The sequence below is a fragment of the Cryptotermes secundus genome, unplaced genomic scaffold (genome assembly GCF_002891405.2).
Source record: "Cryptotermes secundus unplaced genomic scaffold, Csec_1.0 scaffold818, whole genome shotgun sequence".
NCBI lineage: Eukaryota > Metazoa > Arthropoda > Insecta > Blattodea > Kalotermitidae > Cryptotermes > Cryptotermes secundus.
In genome coordinates this window covers 130,437-155,912 of record NW_019744129.1, presented here as the reverse complement: position 1 = coordinate 155,912, position 25,476 = coordinate 130,437, and the positions used below count along the sequence as shown (strand labels likewise).

Sequence of the window (25,476 nt, the reverse complement as noted above, 5' to 3'; positions counted from 1 at the left end):
ACAAACAACTGCTCCAAACCTTATTGTAGTAAGCTTCATCATCTTCCTCTTCAAATTGCAACTCTCCAAGGGCTTTTGTTGTAGCTGTTATGTCAGCGTCCAAGCCATTCTCTTCAACCTCACCATTCACCTAGAAATAAACGATAATACTTGTATACTACTGAAAACATCTGACACAAATCGGCATGTAACTCTTCCTGATAAACACCACATGCAATGCCACGACTTTGTTTTACAGTGAGGTTATGTTAACTTAAATTATAAGAAACAACAGAAACCAACGTATCAATTCACACATTACCTGATTTTGTGTAGTTTGACTCTGTACAGCATCTAATTGTGAAATCTGAGTTTGGCTTTGGGAAGGTAGGGTAAAATCTGTGAAATCAAACTCGGATCCTTGAGTATCAGCGCCAATCAAATCTGCTTCTTCCGTGTCCAAGAATGTTAGCGATTGTGAGCTTGGTCCATAAGCATCTACGCTCATTCTGAATTCTTCTTTTCCTCGATCCTTGCAATAAAATATACACTACGTAACAAGTAGCAAAATAATACGAATCACTTCAAATTACAAAGATATCCGGCAAATTACTTCCTTTCCCTTGGTTATCTACAAACCCTGCGCCATGTTTTCTAGTACTTCACATTACGTCAGCACTTGGAATGCTTGAATAGTTGCCGAAATACCCTACACGTGGCGCCTCAGTTCATGATGATTAATTCCTATAGTTTGATTGGAGTAATCGAACTGCAACGAAAGAAATCTAATGAATATCGTTGGGGCGATTGTTTTCACAGATTTTTTAAAATAATAGATTTCCATTGTTTATTTAAATATAACATAGAAAGTACAGAACATTTACACTACATATACATATAAATATGAGTTAATAAACGTCATTGAATTCTTTTTCAGCCATTGCACCACAGATTCCACTAAAAATGTCGGTCTCCCCCATTTAATTTTCTTGGTATTGCCAATTGAATATTTTTCTGAGCCATATTCTGATTCCATTTTTTTGTACGTGCCCGTACAATATTGTTTTGATTTTATACAATTCAAATCGGGTGCTGTAAGGCCCTTTTGTCCCTAATTACGACGTGACTTAGAGCTTTGTCTTTCTTTGTCACCTTTGCCGATCGTCTCCAAACATGCATTTCTTCTTCTAGCACGTTTATTTATCCTCTCCTTGAAATAACATACTTCCAACCATATAATACAATAACATTAAATATTGTCTTGTAAATATTTAGTTTATCGGTCCCACAATACACCGCTCATTGCTGAGGTTGAGTAGGCTCATCGTCCCGAATTCCTAGAGTGTGTTCCGTACTCCTTGCTCTCCGTTCCCAAATATTTGTTATTATCACAGCGTTTTGTACTGATGCTTCCTCCTAGGGAGAGAGTGTGTTCAAGTTTCCCAGTAGGTGCAAATTTTGTTTTTGTTAAACTTAATGTCAGACTCTGTGTTTAATGTTTTTTTTTTCTGCGGGTAGAAGTGACAAGAAGACGAGGAAGAAGACGTAAGAAGATGCTGGATGACCTTGGGGACAGAAGAGGATACTGTCATTTGAAGGAGAAAGCTCTAGATCGCATTAAGTGGAGGAATTGTTTTGAAAGAGACTGTGGACCTGTCGTCTTGACAGATTACTGATGATGATGATGATGCTGATGATGATGTTATTACCAAGTGGTCGTCGGCAGACTAGAGGTTCCAAAGTGTTTAATTTTGTATGGGAGTACTTGCAGGTTCATTCAATCATTCATTAATTGTTGGAGGAGGTGGGTTTCCCCATGCACTTAGACCAGTTATTGGTCCATTGTGCATCCCCCTTTAATTTCTACTGTCTCCATACCCTACCGGTACTGGTGCCCGTTATCAGCCCCTTTCTGCCAGCGAGGTCGGCTCTCTACTGGCAGTGGTATCTGATAATTAGTCCCTTTCTGTCAGCGAGGTCGGTCCTCATCTGGCAGTGGTACCTAATAATTTCCCCATCTACCGGAGGCATTGGAAACTACTTGGGCGGGAAAATTTGCCTAATCTAGCTCAGAGGTCTCCTAGAGACATGAGGTTCTTTTACGTGCCGTAAATCTACGACACGGGACCCCCGGCTTAAAGTCCCTCCAGGAGGACTTGTTCCCTGAATTTTTTCCACGACCTCCGCCGGGTTTTAACCCGCGTACCTTGAGTCATGAGGTGGGAACCTTACCCCTAGACTACGGAGGCCGCTGTGCTTGCAGGTTAGTTCTCGCATACTTTTTCAAATCTAAACTACTTTGGAGGTAAAATTTAGAAAGTGCGGGGGAATATAAGCGTACAGCATCCTTTATGTAAACCGTTAGACATGTCACAATATTAAATGAATTTCCTGCTCACTAATATTTGTCTCAGTTTATTGTGTCACACAATTCATGGAGTATATATACACTAACATACACTTAGTATGTTTACATAGTGGTATCTGCCGATATTCAAAAACAGCTCACACTAGTACTGTAACCATAATGAGTAAGAAAGACTATTGCGACTTTGAGGTACCTGTTAAGAAGCTGGGTTGAGTGAAGTGATTCAAAATTTAATTAGTGATACTTAGAAACCCAAGAGTTTATGCAAGACAAATTTATTAGAAAGTCGACGATAAAGGTCTCCCGAAAACGAAGGAGAATTGATGACCACTACGCCAAGACTTTTAGTATGTGATCGTAGACATGTTTGTTATAATCGTCAGGTTCTAAGACAGCAGTCAGTCAGTGGCTAGATTAGAGGTTGGACGGCAAGGGAATTGGGGCTCACTTTCTGACCGAAATAGATATTTTTCCCTTCTTCACGGGGTCCAGCTTCCAATCCAATGGACACCAGGGGATATTTCGCGTGGTTTAATTAAACGCAAAAACAACTCTACCTTTACCCTCTTTCTAAATAGGATTTTAGGAAATATAACCACATTTGTGACTATACCGGAACGCTTTTTAATATACATGTGTTGAACAACAACATATCCTCATATGTTTGCCGGATCAGGGTTTACTACTCCCTTCCTCTCAGTTTCAAGGAGTTACAAGTCTTCGAGGCAGAGATTTCGAAACTGTTGAATAAAACTGTAGGTTGTGAAGTATTTGATAGGTATATTTGTTTAAAAAAATCTCGGTTTTGTTTTTTCTCCCCTTAAAGTTTACATATAAAATCTCAAGTCTTCGACCAGGTTCGTAAGACTGACGACAGAGTGCTCTTCTGTTAACGAAGTAGACAACATGGCTAGCAACACTGGACTAAACAGTGGCGACACATCCGAAACAATGTGAATTACGAGAGATATGGACAACGATTGCTGGGATGTGGTTCAAAATAAAATTTTCTCCCCTTGGCCGACGGGACACCAAGAAAATTGGCAACCGCTACGCAACCGCAATTTCCAAGGAATTTCGCCGATTTCAAGCAGGCAACTGGTTTCCAGCTTAGGCGGCACACACTGAGAAAACTTATCTTTTATTTCATTTTATTTTATTTTTACTATTAATAGACTTGTAACACACATCAAGAACAAGAAGATTAGACATTTATACGGAGGAATAAATGAATTTAGGAAGAGTCACCAAGGTAGAAGTAATTTGGTAAATGATGACAATTTTACTTTCTTACAGATTTCCACAACATTTTGAATAGGTGAAATAGGTACTTCTCTGTTTTGAATGTACGTAAATAAGTTCAGTAATATTAGGCAGACAGAAATATATAGAGCTGAAATATTAGTACCTGGGACTTGTCCTTTTGTGGTAGAAATTGCTATTGCAAAAAAGTTGAAAAATTATAAATCTGCAGGTACGCGTCAAATTCTGGCGAAACTACATCAAGCTTGAAGTGAAACACTATGTTCTGGGATCCATAACCTCATTAATTCTGTTTGGAATAGGGAAAAATTGCCTGATTAGTGGAAGGAGTCTATTGTTGTACCAGTTCACATGATTGGTGATGAAACTGACTGTAGTAATTATCGTGGGATATCACTACCATCAACTTCAGTCAAAATTTTATCCAATACTTTTCTCCCAAGATTAACCCAAAATATGGAAGAGATTATTTCGGATCATCAGCATGGGTTTCGGCGTAACAGATCGATTATTGATCAGATTTTTGCATTCGTCAGACACTGGGAAAAAAATGGGCGTACAATGAGAGAGTGTATCAGCTAATCATAGACTAAAAGAAAGCGTATGATTCACTTAGGGGGGAAGTGTTGTATAATAATCACATAGAATTGCGGGTACCCATAAAACTGGTTAGGCTCTTTGAATTGTGTTTAGATGAAACTTATAATAAAGTCCGTGTAGGTAAAAATTTGTCTGATACGTTTCCTGTTTAGAATGGTCTAAAACAAGGAGATGTTTTATAGCCACTGCTCTTCAACTTCGCTTTAGAATATGCCATTAGGAAGGTCTAAGGAAACGAAGTGGGACTGGACTCAAATGGGACACATCAGCTGCTGGCCTATGCAGATGCTGTGAATCTGTTGGAAGAAAACTTGAACACCATAGAGGAAAGTTCAGGGGCTCTAACTGGTGCAAGAAATGAGCTTGGTCGAGAAGTAAACGCAGAGAAAACTAAGTATATATTGGTGTATGTGTATTGTGACCAGAATGCAGGATAAAATCATAACATAAAGAGAGCTAATATATCGTTTGAAAATGTGGTACAGTTCAAATATTTGGGAAAGACAATAACAAATTGATATTTTATTCAGGAGAAAATCAAGAGCAGATTTTTACAATGCTCGCTAACATTCAGTTCAGAACCTGTCTTCTCATCTTCTGTATAAAAATGCAGAAATTAAAATGTACAAAACTGTAACTTTGTTTCTAGTTTTGTACGGGTGTGAAACATTAAATGAGGAACATAGACTGAAAGTGTTTGAGAACAGGGTGTTGAGAATAATATTTTGGACCAAAGAAAAATGGAATAACAGGAAGTTGGAGAAAATTGCATATTGAAGTGTTTCATAATTTTACTATTCGCCGTGTGGAATTATAATGATCATGTCAAGGAGAATGAAGTGGGAAAGACATATAGCACGAATGGGAGCGAAGAGGAATCCATATAGGGTATTGGCGGGAAAGCCAGAAGGAAGGGGACCAGCAGAAAGATAAAGACACAGGGAGGAGGACAATATATATTAAGATGGAGCTTAGGGAAATAGGATGGAGTCATATGGATTGGATTGATCTGGCTCAGGTTAGAGACCAGTGGCAGGCTCTTGTCAACACGGCAATGAATTTTCGGTTACATAAAATATTGAGAAATTCCTCAGCATCTGTGTGTCTGTTGGTTTATCAAAGACTCCGTTACGTGGAATTAGTTATTATGTTATATAGAATACACAGCGATGATGAACACAATAAAATACATAATTTGATACACTTCATAATTATAGACGTATGTAGAAATTACATAAACACAAAGTTTTCTCTGAGCATACGTGTACCTGTAATTGTAAGCTGCCATCAATATTTTACGTTCCACTATCANTTTCCTTCGATAACTTCTTTTAGAAGGCAGTTTCTGCGTAAAACATGACCAATCCAATTAGCCTTCCGTTTTCTTATTTCATGTAGGATATTCCTCTGCTCACTGACTCTAATTAACACTTCTTCATTTCTCACATAATCGGTCCAACTGATCTTCTCCATTCTTCTCCAACACCACATTTCGAAACTTTCCAGATGTTTCTGATCTACTGCCCTAAGTGTCCATGTTTCAGCCCCATACAGAGCTATGCTCCAAATGTAGCATTTCTCACACCTTACGTTTTGTAAATTTCTTTCAAATGAACACCGTATCTCATGTATGTGTAATCAGTCGTAAAATTATCCACTTTCCTAGGCTTAGCAGCCAGTGTTTCTCGCGTTTATATTGATTTATTGTTGTGGGTTATTGGGCTGTAAGATATGTTGAATGTACCATTCAGGCGTGTATAGACATTTGGCAGAAAGTAATTTCCGCATTCTTGTATATGTATATATACTGCCTATTATCTACTAAATTGGGTATGAATAATTATTTGGAATAACCTGGTAAATCAAATTATTATTGGTTAGAGCTTTAGGGGATTTTACTTTCATTTAATATATTTATAATATACAAAGTGCCGTCAGAGTCTTTCGTCATGCCATACGGCCTTCTTCATTTGTTATATTTCCAGTGAGATAAAAGAAAGCTTACGTGGTGTTGCAAGGCTTATGTAGATGTACAGTGCTGTGTAGGAGGTATATTGGCAGCGCCGTGAAACAACCCACAATACAATTTATGAGGCGAAACCGACCGTGGTTGGCCGAGCTTTTTCTTTCCGCTTCGCGATACGAGTTTAACAACTGATACGAATCTTTTCGATCGGACTTAGTATCAACGTAATGACTCATTGCAGTATCACGTGACTCTACGGGTATGTCTTTCCCAGAGTCAGACAGTAGGCCTATGCGCTACACACAAAAAAAAAACTATAGTTTTAGTCCGCAAGCGAACTATACCGACCGAGCGACCGCCGTTTATCGGCGAAGTTAGTGCCAATTCTAGCGGATAGAGGGTGTCGCGTGGTCAGCGCAACGGATCCCCACGGCCGTTAATTTCGGTTTCCTAGACCGGAGCCACTGTTTCCTTGAAATAGCTCCTCAGTTATCCTCACGAGACTGAGTGGACCCCGTTCCAGACCCACTACTTCTCAGAAAATCTGGTAGCGCCGGGAATCGAAACCGGACATCTGGATCTGTAGCCAGGATCTATGACTACTAGACCACAGAGTAATAAACCATTTATTTATAGTCCTTACCAATTATAATAAACCGGAATGTCTAGATATTTGTAGTCGGGAGATACTCAGGTCAGATTTTGATCAGATCATCGCTGTGTCTCAATCTCTCCAGACAACTAACATGGCAAGCCTTGGGGAATGCAAATGTTAACCAATCAATTATACTAATTATTAAAAATAAGTATAGCAGGAACGAATTCAGAGTAAAGATAAAGTTAAATTTGTCAGACGAATACTGTAACACAAAAAGTTTATTACAAGGACGCTCAATGTCACCAACCCTGCTCAAAATGTACATAGAAAGAGCATTGAAAGAATTACCTGGGAAATATAAGTTTTGAGTCTAATTACACATTGTGTGTAAAACAGTTTTTAGGGCCGTCTTCACCAATACTGTCGTAGATCGTTGGTCATCATTAGAAAGTTACTAGAGTGTATTTTAAACACAAAATTGGAAACCAACCTGCCGTACCGGAAATCTGATTGCACAAATGGCTTCTAAACGTAAAGTTTTCTACTCAGGTTACAACATACCCTCAAAGATATTGTCACGTGTTGGGGGTGTGTGTGACTTATAGACCGGTTTTCGATTGGATGATTGGATTTGTACACTCACCTCGTAACAACACGTATTTACGGCGATATCGCTATTTCCACATTTTACAGTTCACTGTTACACACACTAGTGTCCTAATTCACTAGTCATATCCTGGCAACGGATTCATAACAGTCTCACTATCACTGCAGCACATTATGAAATCTTTTTTGCATAGTTTAATTCTTTTCTTGCCATTATTCTGCCAACTGCCAACTCCGGAGACTCCCTCAATTCTAATTCTAGCTGCGTGAGATCCTCGTTATGAAGACTTGGGACGATCCCCGCAGAAAGCACCGCTTCCTCTATTGTTGCGTGTTGGTTCACCGCTGCAGAGATGTGTTTACCGCATCGCTGAGTAGCAACTCTCACGGCGTGGACCACACAAGACACCACATTTCTATTGTTGCGCGCGTTCACTTCCGCGGGAATGTGTTTACCGAGGCACTGCCTAGCAATGAACTATTCCGGCTTTCAGGCGTCATGTCATAATATTTTAAGAAGTCACTACATAGTTGAATTTCATTCGACACAATATATTCTCTATAAATGAATCAGGACCGCTAAAGGACGTAAAAATATCATTTCTCCATATATGTACAAATCTTTTCACCTTACCATTGTCTTGTTTTCTGTGCGTTGACCGACATTTACTCTATAACAAATATTTTGCTTAGTTTGTCAAACAGTGGAATAGAGAAAGTAACGAGGAAGCAAGAGACTTAATTGAACTTTACAAGTGAAATTTCACCCCCTCCCCCCAACCCACATAAATCTCAAGTTCTTTAACCCCTTCCTTCCCCCTTCGTGGCGGTTCGAACACAACGAGAATCCTGTGTTAAGGAGCTGTTGGAATTGTGCGTCTTTCACTGCACTAGAGTTTCAATATTATGAATAACAACCTTCATAAAAATTGTTATTTTCCAAATCAGTCTTTTCAATTACATGATTCGACCGGAACTGACCATCGTCAGGTGGGAGTAATACACAAGTATAACAGAACTGCTACACTGTAGTATAGTCATTAAGTGTATTCATTTCTGTCTTTGGCTTAAAATTGAGTCCGTTTTGCAACCGAATACGACTTTCTCATTATTAATTTATTTCAATGGCTCTTCTAGCCCATTAAGTGCCCAGGCCTCATATTCAGTTCCGTAATAATTTTTCACCTGTCTTCGCTCGCTCGGAAGCCGGGATCGTGGGTTCGAATCCCACTCAGGGCATGGATGTTTGTGGGCGTTTTTCTGTGTTTGTGTACAGGTAGAGGCCTTGCGACAAGCTGATCACCCGCCCAAGGAGTCCTACCATATCTGTAAGATCTAGAAAAACCGAAGTGAACGGAAAAGTTCATGGAGGTAGGCCTAAGCCCACTGGGGCTGTAGTGCCAAGGAAAAAAAAACATTTTTTGCAGACGCAGAACTCCTTGGATGAGTGATCAGCCCATCGCAAGGCCGCTACCTAAACACAGGACAACACAAACACATAATAAAAACGTATACATAATAATATCCAAACCCTAAGTGGGATTTGAACTCACGATCCCAGCTTCCGAGCGAGCGAAAACAGTTCATACCTTAGACCGCGCGGCTACTGTGACCGGCTTGTAATTGTTAATACTCTATATAACCACAAGTTAAGACGAAATATTAAAGCAACTGAACTACAAAATTCTAAACATCTTGCAGAATTAATTAGAAAATGCAATGAATAAGCTCCGGTCTAGAAAGCCGAAATTAACGGCCGTGAGGATTCGTTGCGCCGACCACGCGACACCCTCTGTCCACTAAAGTTGGTACTAACTTCGCCAAAAAGCGGCCGTCGCTCGGGTGGTATAGATCGCTTGCGGACTAAAGCCACGGAGTTGTTTTGTATTTAATGAATATTATAAAATAAAATTAAGGATTGACACCGAAGAAATTAAAGGAGAAAAAGACTTTCCGTGTAAATTTAACCATCCTTGATCAAGAGAGGTTTTCATTTTATTTCTAATTAAAAGCAAATTTGATATTTTTGAAGCAAGATGTGAAGTCAATGACAATATCAAATTTTTGGAACAAATCTAACATAAACAAAAACATTATATGTAAATATACACAATGTCATTCTGATATTATTTTGATTGCAGAAATGGGTTCCACATTGAAGAAATCATAATTAGTTTGTGTTTTGACAACGGAGGAAATTAAAAGGAAAAATAATTATCTACTTCAATCAACGAATAAATTATTTCAGTAACCGTATTATGCCCATATACACGTATCTGCTCATCATAATAAATCTTCAACTAATTCACTGGTTTTAATGGAACTTTTTGAGCATTATATCTCTGGAACTTCAGGATTCTTCAATTCTAATTTCTTGACCTGAATGATATTCACGTGACGTTGGTACTAACTTCTGAGCTGAGCGCGCAACTGAAGCCGCTTAATGCAGAGTTCGGAAATTTTATATTGTAATAGGTAGAAAATGCAAGTTTTGATGATTCAATTTTTTTTTCGTAAAACAACAATATAAGCTGACCAAAATTTATGTTCCGTTTTAATGACGATAACAAACTAATCGTTCAATGTTGTATGCACTCTGAAATTCTGTATACAGGTAGGTCATAAGTGTAATCTATCTGATAATTCTGTAACATGCCTATAGATTGGACAACCAGGGTTCCATTCCCACTAGGGGCAAGTTTATTCCCTTCTCCACAGTGTTTAGACCGGTCTTGGAGCTCAGCCAGCCGCCTATACAACGGTTACACGAGACTCTTTCTCAGGGAATAAAGCGGCAGTGGAATTTAGCTAACTACTCATTCCCATCTAGTGCTGAGATCAAGAACGGTGGAGCTACACCTCCACTTCCACATACGTCTTCATGAAATAGTGCTTAGTTAATTAAGAACAAGGGAAAATTTACCTTTTACCTTATAGTTCTGTAACGAACATAGCAATTGTAGACATGGGGGAAATTAAACATTTTTAATATACTTTTGTTCAAGAAATCTCAAAGAAAGGAGCCTTGAATAAGTTCTAGGGTTAGATGGAGGATTGATATTAAAATGGGTCTTGGAGAAATAGGATGCAAGTTTGTGGAATAGAGAACTGGCTTATGATCAGGTAAAACAGAAGATTTTGTGATCACTGTAACGGACACTCTTGTTCTTCAAAAACAGGTTGCTTATATAGAGAGATTTTGTTTATTAATTTAATATAATTATGGTCTTCTGGATTATGGTAATTTGCAGTTTCGAAGAAGATCACAAATTCTTCTGAGAAACATAGACTTCTAGGCCGAAGATGGAGGCAGAATTTTACTCGAAAACGTTGGTAATTCCTTACAAGGCTGCATGGTGTCATAATCTAGACGACCGCAATCTAATTTTTCTACCTCCATGAAACCCTTATAGCCTCTAACTGCAGTTACTGAGCGGTTGAATACCCATCAACTTTGCGAGGAAGACCATCAGCCATGAAGAAATCTTCGTCGATGCGTTTACTTCAAATAACGAGCAAAAATATTAAGGAAGAAAGCCTTACAGAAGTGCTGATCTTATTAACGGGTGGTAATGCTTGTAATGCCGGTCACGGTAGCCGAACGGTCTAAGGCATGTACTGTCTTCGCTCGCTTGGAAACCGGGATCGTGGGTTCGAATCCCACTCAGGGCATGGATGTTTAGTTTGTGTGTGTGCATTTTTCTGTGTTTGTGTACAGGTATAGGCCTTTCGGCGAGCTGATCACCCGCCCAAGGAATCCTACCGAATATGTAAGATGTAGAAAAACCGAAGTGAACGGAGAAGTTCATGGAGGTAGGAAAAAAAAATGCTTCTAATATTGTTTTCTGATTAAGAGCGGAAGTTTAAATATTCCGATCATGTGTCAGATTCAAAATTGACAACATCGAAGTTCTAGTACTGAAATCTCGCTGTCACTCACATTTTCTGTACAATACGTAGTCTCTTCCTGAGGGTCAGTTAGCCGTTTGAGCAGCAATTAACGTGGAGACATTCCAGTGCCTCACAGTTGTCAGCATCTAGGCTGCAGTATGTCGCTCTCCAGATTTCAACTGTCATCTCGCAACTGGAGCGGAATTAAGAGTGTTTTCACAAAATATCTGCCACGTGACGGCTTTCAAGTGAAGAAGCGTTTCAGAAGTAATTGGGTTGTTTCTTACAAGATTGTCAGTTTGCTCTTATACAAATTGTTATGTGCAGTTAGGTCTGAGGTATTTCAGTAAACACCCGTTGAAACCAGAAAATAATGAACATATTCATTAAACACTGTATGAAATTATTAAAATTATTTAGTCAGTTTGTGTCTATTATCTTCTAAGGGGTTACATAACAAGTTCACGTTTTCCTTTCCCTACGACTTGCTGAATTAAAAAGGATTCACTTATATGCATTAATAGTCCCAATTTTCGTCCGTAATCATTTTTAATGTATTTTTGGGTTTACTTAACGACACTCTCAGTAACCTAAGGTATGGAACCGAATTGGAAAGGTAAGGGAAGAAAGCGATCGTGACCTAATTTTAAACTACGTAATATCCCGGAGTTTTCCTGCATGGAATTACAAAATTACCAAAATTTTGTAAGGATAGACAGTTCCTGACAGGAGAGTTCCCGCTCGAGTCAAATGTTTCGGTGTATTTCATTAATTTTTTGTTTAATTACAGGATACACGAATACTGGAGATTTCAAACTACTACCTCGCATCACATCCAAGAAAATAGTACGCTTTATAGTCACCACTGTGTAAAACCCAAATCCAACAATATATACAGCTTGTTCATACATCAAAACAGGAGTCCTCGAAACGCTTTAGACACAATATCTACTCCAGACACTGTACAACTACACAGAACATCATTATATCCTTACAACATTATTATAAGTAAGGTAAATTTGTCTCTGTGTTTAGCTAATTAAGTGTCATGGGCCGCGCCATAGCTCAAGCGGTTACTCGCTGGCTTCCCAGCGCGGCGGCCCGGGTTCAGTCAAGTGGGATTTGTGGTGGACAAAGTGGAACTGGGGCGGGTTCTCTCGGAGTGCTTCGGTTTCCCCTGCAAATCTTCATTCCACCAAATTCTCCATCATCATAATCACCTGAGGTAGGCTACAATAGGCCAATCAGTGGCCGCCGTGCCGAGTGGACCCAGTTGGACTCCAACCCTCACTAAGAGAATTAAAAAAATTAAGTACCATGCCATGAAATTGTGGGGGGTGCGGATATGGATCCAAGTTTCTTGTCCTCGGCACTAGTAGCCACTAAGGCTGCTTTACCCCTGGAGAAAAAGCCTCTGGTACACATTGGATAAGGAGGTGGGTCAGCCCCGGGGTCTGGTCTGGATTCTGTGAATCACAGAGAAAATTCTAGGCTTTGCCAGGAATCGAAAGCTGGGCGTCCAGCTCAGAGCCCATCGCTATATTTACTGGGCTATATCAGCTCCGTATATTAATTCTAATAACATTCCAAGTAGGCATATTAAAATTTTTAATACTACATTAGCCGCCTGTCTTTGGAAATTTCTGCCTGTTCTAATGTCACTGCAGAACACTCCAAATGTAAACAACCATAAATCCAACAAGTCTACTATCCTTTTTAGACCGTAGGCTCATCACCATGTTGTGTATATCTGTGTGTCTGTCCATATTTCTGTGCCCTCCTTTACGAACTTTAAAATTAATTGAACCGTTTTCATGGAAACAGTGTTTTGTGTACCCACGAGCTGGTTACAGGTAAAAATACCTACTATTTCTACCGGTAGATGGATCTGACAACAGTGAGTTTTTGTGGTATAGTTGAGGAATATTTCAGTATTTCAGATTATATAGCATCAAACTGTAGGATGTTTATTGAAGACGTATTTGGAAAGTACTTAGAAGGAAGCGGGCGTGGTCTAGTAGAGACAATATCCCGCCATTACTCTGGAGAAACTGAAGAAAATATCTCAAATCTCTAATCAGCAGCCGAGATTCAAACCGAGCACAACATGAATACGAGTCTAGACCGTTACCACTATACGAATCTGTTCGATCACCGACAGAAGTTCTCGGTCGTCAGCTTCTGTCATTTCCATGAAAAGCCCTTAGTTAGAAGAGCTCTCGAAACATGCGACGCGTATTTATTTTGAACTGGATATCAAGCTTGAACCGTGAGTGCGTGAAGCGGAGATTCTACTAATTCCTTACAATCAGTAATATCAGCTTGGTGGACGAACGAATTTCTGAGATCTAATAGACATAAGTGCCATTTCATCCAGTATTGTTAAATGACGCATAGTAATATTTCACTGGAAAAAATATGCAGTTTTTCTAAAGGAACATTTTTTTTTAGACAACGAAATCAGAAACTGTTTACATGAAATCTATAGGGAATATTTACATTCCAGATTGATAAGAATAGAAAATAAGCCATCAAAAGTGAGCATAAGAAATTCGGTGAGGTGGTGAACCGTGGGTTAATTATGTCTATAAATTTTCTGAGAAGTGTTATTTAGAAGGTAACGGTTGCAAATATTGAAAACATGCGAAATATTTTGGTTATACCTGAAAAATTTAACGTAAAAAATCGCATTTCAGTAATAATCTTCGGAAGAAATTATGGGAATAATAATAATAATAATAATAATAATAAATAACGTATTTTTAATAGCAAAATTTAAATATTTGGTTTGACCAGGCTTCGATTTCATAATAATCTGCATTACATTTCAGCACGTGAGTAAAACTGAATATTATTTGTGTTTGGTTTTCTAGTCATATTGCCAAAATGACATTAATCTCTGCAGTAGGAAAATTGGCTGTAGTTCTACCCGAATTACTTACAGTTAATTTTTATAATAAAATCCTTACAAAGAGGAGGCACGCGGTAGCGTAGTTGGTTGAGGCACTATGCTACAAGCCAGAAGGTCGCGTGTTCCATTCCTGATAAGATAATTGGATTTTTCAATTGACCTAATCCTATCAGCCGCACTATGGCCCTGGAGTCAACTCAGCCTCTAACAGAAATAAGTACCAGGAATCTTCCTGGGTGGTAAAGGGTGGCCAGCTCGTAAGGCTGACAATCTTACCGTCATGTGTTAGCCGACTGTCTAGAAAATGTGGGAGCCTCGAAGTCTCACAACCTTATGGGCCACCACGGCCTGTTACAGGGATAGTTTTATCTTTTCTTATCCTTACAAAGAGATTTGTTCAGTAGTTCATGAAGTAAGAAGACAGTCAAAAGTGCCATTAAATTGCAAATGAAATTTTCTACTACAAACTGTTATCGTTTGATGGAAGGGATCAGGAATTATTTCTCGTGCGAACGCCATAGTCTTCCCCTCGTCCAATAGACGTTGTCTAAAATCGATTCGAAAATCTCTCTACCTTAGAGATACAGTAGAGTAAATACGTGGATAATCGTCCTTACCCAGAACGAAGTTCGAATCCGTGACCTCACTGGATAGGCTTATACGCGCCTGAGACTTCCTGAAACGGCACCAGGATCTGATCAGTGGATATGACGCATGAAAGGATGTAAAGGCACAACCGGTTCTGGTTTTCTTAGTGACTGGATATACCATCAGAGAAATCAAGTTAGTCGTCACGATTTCTGGTCTGACAACCGATACAAAATGTATTAAACAAATATCCGAGAAGCAAGAATGTGAAAATGAAACCAGAACAGAGTGTTATGATATGGAAAGAGAAAGCAGCAGTAATCCAAGAGCAAGAAAATTCCATCAGAATATTGCGGAAGAAGCAAGCATGCGTCACATTGCACAGGTGAGTGGCGTCTTGTGTTACAGGTATGATCATCAGCTTCATTTTGCTTGTTGGTCGAGAGCATTGTCTTCTGGGATATACGGCTCTGCATTCTGGTGATCATCAACGTTTCGGTAGCATTTGCTGCACCATTTTCAGGACAGGTTAATATTCTTAGATTCTGAAAACAGCTGTAGCGGATTCCACTAGAACACTGGTAACTACACGAGGATATATCACTGAAGATAATAATCTTCAAGACATTTGTCTTAGGAGAAAATCCGAAATCTTAGTTGTTTACTTCTGATTTTGATTTTCGATAGTCAGCCTGAGCTTCCTAACCAAGATGCACTAACTAGGTTAGAATTTGCTGTTTCATAGCAATTCCATTTAAGGAAATTATTTCTAGTGCCTTAAGACATCACAACTCTCGTTTACAACAATGAAGCATGCAAGAAACTAATTCAGTAACCTTAATGAACTTTGGTCATTCTCCTGTTTCTTCTTACTGATCTGGAGAGTCTATCTAGTTCTGAAAAGACGCTGGACTAATACGGGACTACCGAGTCATCGAAGGTAATTCCATATTCCAAGGATTAGACATCATTGATTATTTTGTTTACATAAGTGAGACTGAATTCCACAGGGTAGATCTTTGTGAGAAGCTAGCCAGAATATTTCTCACCTTCTATTGCACCTAAGTCCATTTATCTTGGTCACAAGAATCTGCCACAAGCTACTGTTCTGTATCAGTATAAATTAATCCACTCTCTCACACTCTAAGCTTTGAGATTTCATACGTCCATATCCATATACATAGATAAACAAGTTCGTAAACACACGCCTAAATATACTCTGTATCAGCACCGAAATATAAACACACTTACTTACTTACTTACTTACTCATGGAGCTTAGCCCTTCTGGAGGAGCCGCCAATTATGCAGCTACTCAAGAATTTCCAAGCATTTTATGGAACCCGAAGGTTCATTACCGTGTTCACAAGAGCCCTCCACTGGTCCCTATCCTGAGCCAGATCTATTCAATCCATACCATCCCATCCTACCTCTCTAAGATCCATTCTAATATTGTCCGCCCACATACGCCTTGGTCGTCCCTGTTGTCTCTTTCCCTCTGGCTTTCCCACCAATATCCTATACGCATTCCTCGTCTCCCCCATTCGTGCTACATGAACTGCCCACCTCATCCTCCTTGACTTGATCATTTTAACTATACTTGGCGAAGAGTACAATGTATGAAGCTCCTCATTATGCAGTTTTGTCCAACCTCCTGTCACTTCATCTCTCTTCGGTCCAAATATTCTCCTCAATACCCTGTTCTCAAACACCCTCCGTCTATGTAATATAAACACACACTGAATAAAATTTTATATACACGTGCTAGGTTAATATTTTGATGTAATATAATGAGTGATTTAATATTAATAGTGATACGTTACTCATTAAAACAAATCCAATTGTAATTTAATTAGTTATAAAGGCGAGATGACTTTTAATGATGAATATTAGAGAGTAAATAAAGAGTTTTGTGGTAAAGGCAAAGCTGTTTCTATGCTTAACTAATTTTACACTACTCCATGAAGATGAATGGGGTAGTGGATGTATAGATCCACGTATTATTGAAGTCGACATTAGCTGGACGTAAGTGGTCAGCTTCACGTCCCGGGCTGCTTTAACCACGGAGGAACAGCCCCAGGTACCTACTGGATAGGAGACTGGGGGAGGGAGGGTGTGTCAGAATCAGTGTGGATGACGTGGAGAGGAGAAAAATCCTGCCCCTAATGGAACTCGAACTCCGATCCCTCATTCGTCCAGCTCGTAGACAATCACTATACCGAGTGAGCTATCCCGGCTGTCAGGAATCTTGTGAGAGAAGACATGTCTGTGAATGTTAACAGAGTATCATGTCAGGTTATTTTATTTAATAAGAAGAGTTTTATTTACAATACGTGCGAAAAAGCCGCCGAGAGAAGTATAGAAGCACACCCTCTACACACATATAACTCCTGTAATAGGACTATAGACCTGTAGGGTGATACAAGCCTTTTTTAGTGCATTTGTGTCCTTGTGTTGATACTGAATAGAGGATAACAGTGTAATATTTAACTATCTTAAAATTGTAATTATGCCGGTCTTCGAAATGTAGCACCACTGTTATTTGTTTTTATATATTTTGGTCTATTATTCTTTTTATTGCTAGTGGGGTGGGGCTACGTCCCTTGTACTGCGGCCACTTCTGGCCTTATACTAGCCCCAGATGATAGGTGAGGGTGATTGTGAAGCAATTGATGGAATGATGATTGTCAGGGGAAACCGAAGTACTCGGAGAAACCCTGCCCCAGCGCCATTTTGTCCACCATAAATCCCACTTGAGCAGACCCGTGATCGAACTCGGGCGGCCGCGGTGAGAAGCCAGCGACAAACCGCTTGAGCTATGGCGCGGCCCTATTTTGATCTATATAGACATTCGATGCATTTTCATATTCATACATAAGATATAATGTGGGGCCGTGCCATAGCGGAGGCGGTTAGTCGCCGGCTTCCACCCTTGCGGCCCAGGTTTTATTCGAGTTCAGTTCATGTGGGAATTGTGCTGGACAAAATGACACGGGGGCAAGTGTTGTCATGAATTCTCCTGTCAGTTCTCATTACATCAACATCTCCACAGTCATTAATCATTCTATCAGAGGCGCTTTATAGTGTCAATACTGACTGGGTCGTGAAATGACAAGAAACAAGAGAAGAAACAGATATAATGTCGCTTTCAGCCTCAATTCCGTCAGCTGAAATTCGGTCAATTTGGTATTTATTCACTAGAAACCTAATGTTACACCGACATGTGTTTGTTTGAAGGGCCAGGGTAGAAGGTGGGGGTTGAATGAAATAAAGACATATATTCCTTTGAGAACCTTATCCCGTATATGTAGATTTCAAGATTGTAATTCATCATATTAATTGTTTTTATGCAACTGTACAGAACGGAATATGATAGAGACTGAATGGGATAACGCGGAGTATGTATTGACTTCTAATATTGATTTGCACCATTAAAACTTTTATTATTATAATTGTTGAAGGTACTTCTTTGGTGGGATGACAAAACAGTTAGGCGACATCAACATACAGTCGACTTGATCGAACATTTTTATTCTGAAATTTATTCATTAGTGCATTCTCGCACTAATTAATTGCTCGAGTATTTTATTAGAAATACTCTGTCCTCTAGGTGATCTTCTTCTTCTTCTTCTTCTTCTTCTTCTTCTTCTTCTTATTCTTCTAGTCGTGGAGTTAGTCCAATGAATAACCTGTTTCAACCTCAGCATTGCATCCGTCTAGTAGACTCTCTGTAGTTGTTAAATTTATTGTCAGGCTGTTTCAATTTAAAATATAGTTTAATTCTTACATTAAAATTTGCATTCTATATTCAGCCAAATTTCAGAGATAACACTGATGGGATCCTTTATCACTGTGTCATCACAATATAATTGTAGTTACCTTAACTGCCATGTCAGTAATTATGTCTATATAATATTGAATGATAGAATGATGGTAAATAATAAAATTTCGGTCACTGTAGCCGAGCGATCTAAGGCATTTACTGTCTTCGCTAGCTCGGAAGCCGGTATCATAGGTTCGAATCTCACACAAGGCATGGATGTTTGGTGTGTGTGTATGCGTCTACTCTTCCAAGGAGTCCTATCGTCTGTAAAAATGATCATGAAACTGGGAAATCAACCCTATGCTCCAAAGTGAGAGCAAGAGGAGAAAAGAAAAATAATAAAATTCGATGGAAGGAAGAAACCCCGTGGCCCAATTCAATGTCTATTGCGCCTTTTTCCTCAAGAACACCAGGACAACCACAGAAAATTCAGTCAGGATAGTGGATCTTTCAGCTGGAATTAGTAACGGGAACTTTACGATTACAAGGAAGACACTTTACTTTTCCAGCCAATTTGCTCGTTGTGTCACTATAATGCAAAGTTCATTACATTGTCAACAAAAACTGCAGAATTTCTGTCGCTTACTACTGAACCCATGTTATTTATATCATTCTCTATAAAACAATCATTTCCCTTGGAACGAATTTGGACGTTTCTACAGGAAGTAAGTACCAAAATGGCCCTCTGAATCTGTATTGAATATTTGTCACTATTCTCTGCCTGAAGCCTTAGCTTATACTCGTAATAAGCATAGCAATGGGAAAGGTTGGGGGTTTGCTGTGGTAAAGGAGTGTCATGTTAGATTTCAAATCTACACAATTTCTATCTTGTCGAGATCTTAGAAATCCTGAAGGGTATACAGTATCTGTGCAATATGAAACCACATTACAACAAATATACACATAACGAAAAAAATCACGTGGAAGAAGTGAAAATGTCGTCGTATAAATTATGATTTTCTGAAGGAGTCCTTACGGTAGTATTATAAACTTTATGGTGTATGTCCCGTCATAAATCACCGTATATAAAAAGCCCGTTGTATAGAGTTTTACAGAAAAACATATTTGCGATATTAGATTCTAGCAGATGTGCACATACACTCTGATTTTATAGGTCAGTAACGTAACTGTCTTTGAGAATTCAATGGGTGTCTCGCCCTTTCTTATGTGAGCTGCTTTCTACTGCATAGCGGTTCAGTCCTACGTGTCATCGATTGATATTTCTAGGCTGACGTTTAGAGCCTTCTCACATGAATAACAAACACAAATAGTGTAATTCTAATCTGTCTAATTTATATAGAGTATTATATTTTATATACTAAAATTAGAACACGACAATTATTTACGAAGTGAACATGATACATTGAAACTAAAATTGTTCGCTAATTCACGATCTACAATATTATAAAAATTTCTCTCATGCAAGCATATTAACGCTCGACAGTTCGTTTCCATTGTAATCCAAAATTGCGCTATTTCAGACCTCGTATGTAGCCTTTACATGGTCTAGAAAACCGAGATTAACGCCCGTGGGGATCCGTTGCACTGACCAAGCGACACACTATCCACAAAAGTTGGCACTAAATTAGCCGACAAGCCGCGGTCGGTATAGTTCGTTTGCGGAATAAAATCACGGAGTTTCTATGTAGCCTTTACATTATTTTTTATATATATACTTACGTAATATATTAAACACTTGGAAATTATCAAGCAATTCTGATAAGAAACCCGAAGACAATGAAATCTGGGAAGAATTCATAAAGCCTGTTTTCTTAATGCTGAGACATTAAGCATTGCCAATCTTGTATTGTTAATGGTGTGTATATATTTATATGTAGGCAACAAAATTTGCTACAGTCCAGCAATTCAGTGCTGTTAAGGTCATTAATCAACTTCCTGGAATCTTGGCCCTAGCCATGGGAGCTTATCGTATTCGAGCAAAAACTGTTTTATTGCTCCTAGTTTAAATGTGTTCCGGATTATTATTATGGATATTTTTATTTTTTTCGGAAACAACTGTTAGGGAATCTAAATTGCAATTGTGTCTATGTTCAATTTGCCGGATATAACCTCAAAGGTCCGAACTGAGGTCATATTCATAACTGTTGGCTCAAAGAAATATTTCTTACATAATTTGTAATAATATTTATAATTTATCTTTGTATAATATAGAATTACAGAATAACATTATTAAAGGGATGACACACACATGGATATCGTACTTGTCATATTACATTCTTTTTCCCTTCTAAAGAAGAAAATTAAATTACAGTCCGTGGTTTACAGGGCATTTTATAAATATCTATAAACAATTTGGCCACCATATTCCTACTTGATAAAAAAAACTGTATTTCTGTTATCTTATATTATATTGTCACATGTATTAGTGACTATAGATGGGGTTTGGATTGGTGAATAGATTTATTGACTACTTACAGGTCGTAACTACAAATAATTATTACATTATTGCTGAATTAAACACTCCAAATCACTCCACACTTAGCTCTCTAGGTCTGCTTTCGCTTGTCGTTGTCTGGTAACAGGTCTCAACGTGGCTATTCCTCTGCAATGTCTTCACTAGCCGTTTCCTGGTAACGAATCATAACAATGGAGATCCTTAAGCTTCCGTTGTCCTCTGGTTAACACTCTACAGCTGAACACTCAACTCAACTTCTGAACTGAACTCCTGTACTACAGTCAAAGTCACATTGCTACTGACGGTAAGTCGGTCAGTAAGTCTAGGTGTCGAGCCCCATCTGGGGCTCATGATCAGATATTTATTACTTTTTGATAATTAGAACTTGTTTTTGTGGTGCGCCCTTTCTGACGAGGAGACGGGTCTGTCTTTTATATATATCCTGCTGGCCCTTGTCAGGGCAGTCTTTTTCGGGTCCGCGTCCCTTGCGACTGGCGACCATATTTTACTGTCTCAGATTTGACACTTCACATTTCGTCGCCTCCTACGACTCGCAGGGTAACGGTGGAGGTATTCGACCCCGCCTCCACACGGGTAAACTCCTGTATTATTGTTCGCCTCTCGTTATATAGACTCGGGTCGGACCTCACGGAAAACACGTGTCATGTGTCAGAATGTGTGTTCATTGGCCCTTTACTCAGTACTGGGCATGGCGCGGACCACATAGAAAAAACTACTTCCAATATATTTTCTATTGTTTCCTGAGCGTATTTCGGGCGTTGCCTAGAAATAGGTCTACATGTCATAATATTAATGGGAATTCCGAATTATGCCAATAGTTTTCTTTCAAAACAAACTATTTTCCTCATATGAACTTAGTAATATTGCAAATTTTCTCTTAGAGTATTATACGAGGGTAAATCAGAAATTATCCGCACTTTCTCCATAACACATCTTTAGGTTTGTCACACTGCCTCCTACGCATGCATTGTTAGAGTTGGTACTACTGTGGTCACGTGATCGAAGTTTTACCTTGATCGCATCATTTTCCTTGATGCTGTGACAGTGTAAACATGGCCGCTCTGCTAGCAGTGTGCACCAATGATTAACAAAGAATAGTGATCCGATTTCTCTGACTGGAAGGCGTGTCAGGGGCTGAAATTCATCGGTGGGTTCATCACTATGAGCCAGAATCCAAAAGCCAGAGTATGGCGTGGAAACACCCGGGATCGCAAACGAAGATGAAATTCAAGATTTCAAATTCTTTTGTGGAAAAGGTGATGCTAACCGTTTTTGGGACTCAAAAAGGCCTATACTGGAAGACTACCTGGAAAAGGGTGTATGATCAACAGTGCAAGATACAGTGATTTGCTGGCCAACAATCTGAAGCCAGGAATTCGAACCAAACGCCGAGGCCTATTGTCGAAGCAAGTTGCATGACAATGAACACTCAAACAAGGACGGCCAGACCGTTGAAACTATTAACCATTTGTGTTTCGAGGTGGCGGAACACCCTGCCTACAGCCCAGATCTCGCCCTTTCCGACTATCATCTCTTTGGACCGCTCAAAGATGCTTTACGAGGTTTTTGATTTTCTACGGACAAAGAAGTGGGGGAAGCAGTGCATAAATGGTTGCGCGCCCAACCGAAAACCTTCTTCGTGGAGGGAATACGCAAGCTTTTGGACGGCTGCACCAAGTGTATCGAAAAGGGAGGAGACTATGTAGAAAAATGAAGTACTTGTTCAACCCCTACTTTTGTATATATAGATTGGAAAAACAAGAGTGCGGATAATTTTTGACTTACCTACGTAATTATATCAGCACAATATATGCGACTGAAAGACACTCGAAAGGGCTACTAAAATATTTCGTGCAAATCCCTTCCATGGGATAGGTTTCTGGATTTGTTCTACCATTCATTACACCATCCTAAGCATAGAATGTCCTAGATAATCTCAGATAAGAGGAAATTAAGCCAGCCAATCAGCCGGACATTGCAATTGATGCTGATGAAATCGGAGTAGGGGGAGTAAAGCTGCAGTGTAAGGATGCTTTACCGAAGAGGGCGGTGTTTCCGATGCCTGCGTATCGCAGGGATCTGCCCCCTGTGTGCTGAGGGAAAGATTTTTTACGAATGCAAAATCATGGATATAACAATGTTGAAAGTTGATTACAGACGTCCGGGATGTGCTGTGTGGTGGATATTTTCCAAGCCTGAATATTGACGTTGCACACTCCTCCGAAACGTCGGTAAACACCTACTGGACTACGCGGCGTCACATCACAGAAAATAGAAATTTTTATAATCATAGTCATAAGGGTTTAAAATGTCACAGAGTGATGAAAATTAATGCTAACTGTAGTTTGATATTTGTTTACCGATCCTGAAGATGGAGGCAGTGCGTTACTTTTGGACATCGCACACATCCCAGAAGACAACCATATTTACACTGACCGCCATGAAATACTCAAATCTCATACGGCGATGAAAGTTTTTACTTAGTTTCATTACATAATTCCAAAACACTTTCAGACGTTGCGGTAATCTGTTGTGTGGAACCGTGGGAGAAAATGCCGTCTCTTATATCATAAGACTTCATAAATGGAATTACTTGATGGTAAGATTAAACATTTTCAACATTATGTAATTACTAAAATCTTCTATGAATTATTACACCAAACGTAGGGCTAGGTTAGGCCTCCATTTCTACACTGCAGCACACATTTTTCGAACTGGAGCTTCTTAAAATAAATTTCATTCAAATAAATAAATGATCAATATGTTACAGAGAATATTTTAATGAATTGTTACTCAATGTTTGCAACTGCGTTTGTAGGTTAAACATTGTTAATAAACTGGACAAATATTGTGAAAATAACAAAGAAAAATTAAAATTCCCAACTGACATGTATTTTGATCAAGGCATTACAAGAAACAGATATATTCTTACGTTAATGAAATAGGTAGTAGTACATAAAGCTATCCCTGTAGAAGGCCGTGGAGGCCCATGGGGTTGTGAGACGTCGAGGACCTCATATTTCTAGACAATCTGCTCAGACGCGGCGGTGTGGTTGTCAACCTTACGCGCCGGTCGCCCTTTACCCCCAGGAATATTCCTGGTACTCATTTCTGTTAGAGACTAAGTCGAACCCAGGGCCATAGTGCGGCTAGAAGGATTAAGTAAATTGAAAAAACCCACCTCAGCGGGATTCGGTCCCGCGACCTTCCGGATTGTAACATTGTGCCTCAAAGAACTACGCTACGAGTGCACTATGTTAATGAAATACTAGATCAAATACTCAAGGATGTGACAGTGCACAACTTCCGTACGATGTCGAGTGGTTCAAATTCTGTAAATATCAAATAAATCTCGGTTTGAATTAAAATACATATTCTTTCCTAGACATGAAATAGCGGAGAATATACGTGTAGATTCCTTTATGTATGATACACAGAATGCCGGTCACGGTAGCCGAGCGGTCTAAGGCATGCACTGTCTTCGCTCGCTCGGAAACCGGGATCGTGGGTTCGAATCCCACTCAGGGCATGGATGTTTGTGTGCGTTTTTCTGTGTTTGTCTACAGGTAGAGGCCTTGCGACGAGCTGATCACTCGCCCAAGGAGTCCTACCGTATGTGTAAGATCTCGTAAACTGAAGTGAAACGGAGAGTTTCATGGAGGTAGGCCTAGGCCCAAATTGGGGCTGTAGCGCCACAGAAAAGAAAAATGATAGACAGAATATGGTGTCACAGCTGAAAGAGCAGTTAGAGTGGGTGGAAGACAGGGAAGTGGGATAGGCTAAATGGTCCTGACCTAAAAGAAAAATAATAAACAAATGTTTTCATTGTATCGCCATGATTCTTTAAGTTGGATATATATACGTACTTCCCTTTATTCCATTTCAAATTAGCAAAATTAGTCTCAAAGACTCCGTCTTTAGAGTCTCGTTTTTGTAAAGGTGTCCACCACGTGAAAGTCAGGTTGTCACTATGGGAAGGTTTGAGGGAAGCGTTATGTCCCTTCTGTTTCTCGAGTAGGCTATCTATCTATCTATCTATCTATCTATCTATCTATCTATCTATCTATCTATCTATCTATCTATCTATCTATCTATCTACAGTCTTCTTGTTGACCTTGGCCGCTTTGTCATTTTCTTAATTCTACATGCAGTCGGTAGGACTTCTTGGACGGGGGATCAGCCCGTCATGGGGGGGGGGAGCTACATCACATCCGGTAATGAGGCTGCGGCGGTATTGTAGATTGAAGGTAATTGGTCCACGTACAGTCTCTGCCTAACTTATCTCTCAAGTCAATTTAACTGCACAAAAAACAAAGATCTCCTCGTACTTAAGATAAATCAAATATCAAACTAATCATGGAGTGAGATTTCATGTGTAAGACGGGAATTTTCTGCGCCACAGTAATAGTGTTTTATGTGTTCAAGCGCCCATTTAAATAAAACCAACA

The 25,476-nt window shown here is 39.3% G+C and overlaps 1 protein-coding gene across 1 annotated transcript in view; it reads right to left on the bottom strand.

Annotated features, from left to right (window-relative positions):
* Positions 1-639, bottom strand: part of LOC111874539 (regulator of nonsense transcripts 1) — a 43,243-nt gene extending 42,604 nt beyond the window's left edge. The window contains 2 exon segments of the mRNA XM_023870117.2: positions 20-130; positions 302-639. Coding sequence (XP_023725885.1) covers positions 20-130; positions 302-487 — 297 coding nt within the window. The 5' untranslated portion in view covers positions 488-639.
* Between the last annotated feature and the right edge of the window lie 24,837 nt (positions 640-25,476).